The sequence below is a fragment of the Plectropomus leopardus genome, unplaced genomic scaffold, assembly GCF_008729295.1.
Source record: "Plectropomus leopardus isolate mb unplaced genomic scaffold, YSFRI_Pleo_2.0 unplaced_scaffold26745, whole genome shotgun sequence".
NCBI lineage: Eukaryota > Metazoa > Chordata > Actinopteri > Perciformes > Serranidae > Plectropomus > Plectropomus leopardus.
The window spans coordinates 1-5,435 of record NW_024629096.1 but is presented as its reverse complement, the minus strand read 5'-3'; the positions used below and the strand labels follow the sequence as shown (position 1 = coordinate 5,435).

The 5,435-nt window shown below is 38.6% G+C and overlaps 1 protein-coding gene across 1 annotated transcript; it reads left to right on the top strand.

Annotated features, from left to right (window-relative positions):
* Positions 1-341: 341 nt before the first annotated feature.
* Positions 342-5,273, top strand: tafazzin (tafazzin, phospholipid-lysophospholipid transacylase; the record flags this gene model as incomplete). The annotated part of the gene is made up of 9 exons (XM_042480918.1): positions 342-510; positions 588-633; positions 1,712-1,797; positions 1,880-1,960; positions 2,054-2,095; positions 2,248-2,310; positions 3,468-3,520; positions 3,626-3,703; positions 4,413-5,273. Coding segments are annotated over 9 exons (720 nt in total), but the record flags the coding sequence as incomplete, so codon positions are not given.
* Positions 5,274-5,435: the final 162 nt, after the last annotated feature.

The window sequence follows — 5,435 nt, the reverse complement described above, 5'->3', positions numbered from 1 at the left end:
AACATACAAACCAATAGAAGAGTAGTGCATAAACAACAAACTAACAAACCAACCAAAAAATATACAGTTAATTTAGAAGAAAATATTACATTTTTGAGATGAACTGAAGGATGCAGTGTTTCTTCATATGTTGCTAAATAAACTTTTTAAAAACCTTCTTGGATTAGTTGAAAAAAATGCATCGTCACAAAGCTGAAAACAGGCTTTTTCTCTGACTTTTAACAGATGCGATATTCTCACAGGAAAACCAGGCTACAAACATATGATGATCTTATAAATCATGATGCACTGCTGTAGATCCAACTTCCCAACAGGATATAAAGGAGTTAAAATGAGCACAGATTCAACTAACACACACGTTTTCTCCCTGTCGATCCTCAGAGTACATGAACTGCTTGACGGTCCACAACCAAGAGGTTTTGTTGGACCTGATCGATCAGAGACCGTCTGACACACCCCTCATCACTCTGTCCAATCACCAGTCCTGCATGGACGACCCACATATCTGGGGTAAGAAACGGATGCACAATTCAAATTTACACAGTAATATTAGAAAACAGTGAACTAATCACACATGTTTCTGACAGGAGTACTGAAGCTCAGACAGCTGTGGGACTATAACAAGATGCGGTGGTGAGTTTTTAATATTTCAGCACCTCATTCACGGATTTATAGCAATTTTTTTCCTCAGTGTTGTTTTTATTAAATCCAACTTCCCATTAATTAAAAAAAAACAACTTTGCACATAGGTCCTGTGCCATGCCAAACTTCATCAGCTGCAAACACAAGCCAATAGTCCTGATGGTGGTGCAACAGTGTCTAAATTTCAAAAGTTGGAAAATTTATAGCACCATGTAGCTCACCTAGTAGAGCGGACGTCCTGTGCACATTAGCTGCTGTCCTCCAACCCACGGCCCTTTGCTGCATGTCATCCTGTCACTAATAAAGGCAAAAAGCCAAAAAATAATCTTTAAAAAAATGTGAAAATTCATAACAAATCATTTCTACCAGCTACAGCTTTGCAACTTACACCAAAATGTAGGCCCAAGTGTGAAGAAACGTTTGTACGCTTCACTGTGGCACAAATTATGAAGTCCATCACTCTGTTTTCATCAAAAACTGTAAAACTACATCCACATTTTTTGCTCAGCTGACACCAAACTTGCCACAGGCCATCTTCAGACTTTTATCTTAAAAACAATGTTTTGAATTCTGCCCTCATGTAAACTAAAAACCTCATGTAGTCTATGGGAAAACGGTATCTTTAAACACCAGTTTTTCACTTATGGAGAAAATCAATCTTCGTAAAAACATATGATCAACATCTCTATGCTGTCTAGTATGAATGTAGTAAGTATGCAGATTCTCAGAATTTTGTCTTGATACGTGAATTTGTGGCAGCAGTTTAAATCTGCCTTTCCATGCACAGACAGCTGATATCCTGCCCCCTGGTGGTCGGCTCAGTCATAGTGTGAAGCCGTCTCTAGTTTCTCTCTTGGCATGTAGCTCACTGGGATAGTGGACTGCCGTTGGTGTCTGAGGTTGGGACTTCAAGGCTCATGCGATGCAGGATGCACATTATAGTGCTGAGTTGTTCATTATCTTCCAGTTTACCTGCTGCTTGATGCTAAAAATGCCCGGCTCTGACCCACCACTGTGCATCAGCTGTAATTTTGATTTGTGTTTTATTTTTTCCCCTGTGACTGTGCAGGACTCCAGCAGCATCAGACATCTGTTTCACAAAAGAGCTGCACTCACGATTCTTCAGCCGTGGAAAGTGTGTTCCCGTCTGCAGAGGTGAGTCTCTTTTGGCATTATTAACCCTGACATTGCCTTCCTGTCTGTTGCTCAAGCTGACATTTTGTATTGTTTTCTGCAGGCGACGGAGTTTACCAGAAAGGCATGGATTTTATTGTGGAGAAACTGAACGGAGGCGAATGGGTGCACATTTTTCCAGAAGGTATTTAAACCCTCCTCCTCACATTTCACTCTTCTTGTCCTCTTAGTTTAAATGTTGTATAAATAGGCACTTCCTCTTTTTCTCATTTAACAGGCAAAGTCAACATGACTGAAGAGTTTATACGGTTAAAATGGGGTGAGTGCAGTGCACGGTGCACAACATGTTCAGCTCATGTGTGTTACAGATTTGTGAGGATCAGCAGAGCTTTGGAAAGATGAAGGCAGACTGATTTTGACTCTTTAAACATAACATGATTCTGGTTCAGATCATTTTTGGCTTGTTTTTAGGTGTGGGTCGGCTGATAGCTGAATGTTCCCTTAATCCGATTATCCTGCCGCTCTGGCATGTGGGTGAGTAACACCACCGCTGCAGATGATCACACGTTCTGTCACATGTTTTGCTTTTTCATCGCTTTGTTTTTAAGGATTGAGTCAGCTGCACGCAGGGAGAAAGAGAACAGAAAAGTCAAGTTTCACCATGAGATATATAGAAAATTTGCACCACATGAGTAGGCATTCTATGGCAACGTAGGTTTGCTTTTGGTAACTAATTTTGACTTCTTTTAATTGCTTCAGATAATATTTTCTGCCTTTTATTTTAGAGGTTACAGTACAGTAAAGACAGAAGGAATAATGGGACAGATGGATGAGAAATGACATGCAACAAAATATAGGTCTGTAGTGGATAAAAGCTTTAAAATCTTTTAAAGTGCAGTGACATCCTTTATTTTTCAAATAGTTAAAAAAAATCCATGGGTGGATCAAGAACAACAGAATCTGAATCCAGTTTGCTGCCACGCACAGTGCCTTCCAAAAGGATTCATCCTCCTGGCATCTTTCCTATTTTGGTGCATTGTAATCTGCAATTTAAATGCATTTTTGTTGTGATTTTTATGTGATGGGACCTACACAAAATGGCCAAAATTGGTGAATTAAATAAAAAAGAAAACCCTTTAACACCTCAACCGTTATCAGCTTTTATGTTCTGCATTTTTCACAAGAATTTTAACCCCTAAAACCTGAGAAAACTGGTTTGATTTCTTTCAGAATACCTGAAAAATGCTATGAGCAACTTGGTATAGACATATCCTGCAAAATGCAAAATGCAAAAAAAAGTTTTCTTAATTATATATTTTAAATTGTGTTATTAAAAAAATGAAGAAAATATTATTTTTTGGGACTTGATGTTATTTTCTTGTTTTTTTTTGTATGTTGTTTTTACTTCACATTTTCCTTTTTTCTTTTTCCTATTTTCTCTTTAATTTTCTTGTAAAGTCTTATTAATTTCTTTTTAATTTTTGGGCCAGTTCTTTTTAAGTTGCTCGCTGCCCTCTGATGTTTTTGAAAAACAGCAAGCTAATGTGGTCAGTTTTTCAAGGGTTAAAAAAATTCTGAAAAATAAAAAAGTTAAAAAGACTGTGTGAAGCCCCTGAAATAATAGCTGGTACGAGAATATTCCATCGCTGAAGTGACACTGATCATTTCTGTGTGTTTGACTTTTCTCTCAGGTTTGAGTGACGTTCTGCCAAACGCGAAGCCCTACGTTCCTCGCATCGGCAAGGTTAGAACACTTACGTCTCATCCTAAAAACATTTTATATCTTGTTTATCGTGGCTTTTTGTTTCCTGAGAGTGAGTGTGCTTGTAACTGGTGGGTTTTTTTCCAGAGAATCACAATCCTGGTGGGGAAACCGTTCAGTGTGAAAGAGCTTGTTGAATCCCTGCGAGCTGAAAACAAGAGCCAGGTGAGGACAGACTGTGTTTCACACATGAAGATTTCTCAGAAAAAACCCAATGTGATGTGTGTAAGTTGCTTGTTTTGTTGAACCAACCTTCAAAAACTCAAATATATTCCAATATTTGACTAAGATAGAATAGGCTAATTCGAACATTTGGTAAGCTGGATTCAACAAATGTTTAAAATTCCTGCTTAAAAAATGAAAAAAAAAAAACAACAACAACAACTGCACTACCAGCAGACTTTGTATGACCCCATTTCTGATTCAGCTTTCTCTCTTTTTGATTGGACCTGTAGCGACATACAGTTCCTCAGTTCTAGTGTATATAGTTAAGTTTATTGACAAAGCTTGGGATAAACAGATATATGCGAGTATGTAAACGCGTAAGTGTACATGTGTGTATGTAAGTGAGCATATGTGGACAATGAGGAAAAATAAACTAAAGTAGAGGAAAGAAAAAAAAAATTGTCCTGTACGTTGTACTATGTCTGCATTACACAGCCATTATAATTGTAAATACTGGAAAAACATCTATATTTTTGAAGCTGTGGTTGTAAAAGTCACAAAAAAGAGAAAAAAATCTTAAATAAGTTTATCCTCAGTTGGCGTCACTGGTTACAGTTATACTGCAGTCCATCATGAGGCTTTCAGAAATAAATGTGTTTTTTTGCATTTAGAAAACAGTAACACATTTATTTTTAAATCTTCCTTCCAGTTGGAAATGAGGAAAACCTTGACAGATTTTATTCAGGGGGAGTTTCGGAGCCTGAAAGCGCAGGCCGAGGCCCTCCACAGGCAGACACAGAGCAGATCCTGAGTCCAGCCTCCCTGTCTGCTGCACTCCTCAGCCAAGAGGACTGAAGAGGACTGATGATCCTGTTTACCTGAACTGAGGGTATTACCTTTACACCTGAAAACTCAACCACATGCACACAACTGTTTTTTTGTATCCACTCTGTCCCTTTTCTCTACTGGAGCACAGACACCTCCACACTGAGACATCATCGAGTCGCCACAAGCTTCTGAACATTTGGGGAAACTTTTCTCAAAGGTGCTGTGGGATCATGATCACTGTTGGTGACAAAAACTGATTTACATTCATGCTGATGCAACAGAAACTTTGTAAATGTTTTATTTAATACAGAAAATGCATCGTTTGGCTGCTACGTCAGGCTCTTACGAGCAGTTTAGGAAATAGATTAATATATGATTGAGTTACTTGAATTAGTATCAGTCAATGCTGTGTGACCTCTGAGCAGCCAGAAAGATCGTGAATGTCTGCTGCTTCGTTCGGATGCATGAAGTATCGTCAGCGTTGCTCTCTGAACGTTTGAGCTGCTCAGCTGTGGTTCAGTTATTATCCCACTGTCAACCCAGCCCAGTGTCCTGATAATAACGGCGTACTGGATGATTCCACGCCGAATCATTTACATTCAATGCCAACGTGCAGTGCCAAAACAGGAAGTAGTGAGACCTCAATGTAGCGAGGTGCAGAAGAAGAATCAGTCTTTTTTAACCCTTAAAACCTGGATTGACATCAGTTTTCTTGTGCTGCATTCAGACGCCTCTAACTAACATTTAAACCTCTGAAACTTGAGAAAATGTGTTTGACTTCTTTCAAAAACACAGGAAAAGATGTAATGATCAACTTGGCAAGAAACATCCTGCAAACTGTAAAGAAAAACACAAAGGGTAAGAGGTGACCAAAAAATGGTCAGAAAATTATTCAGGAAGGATT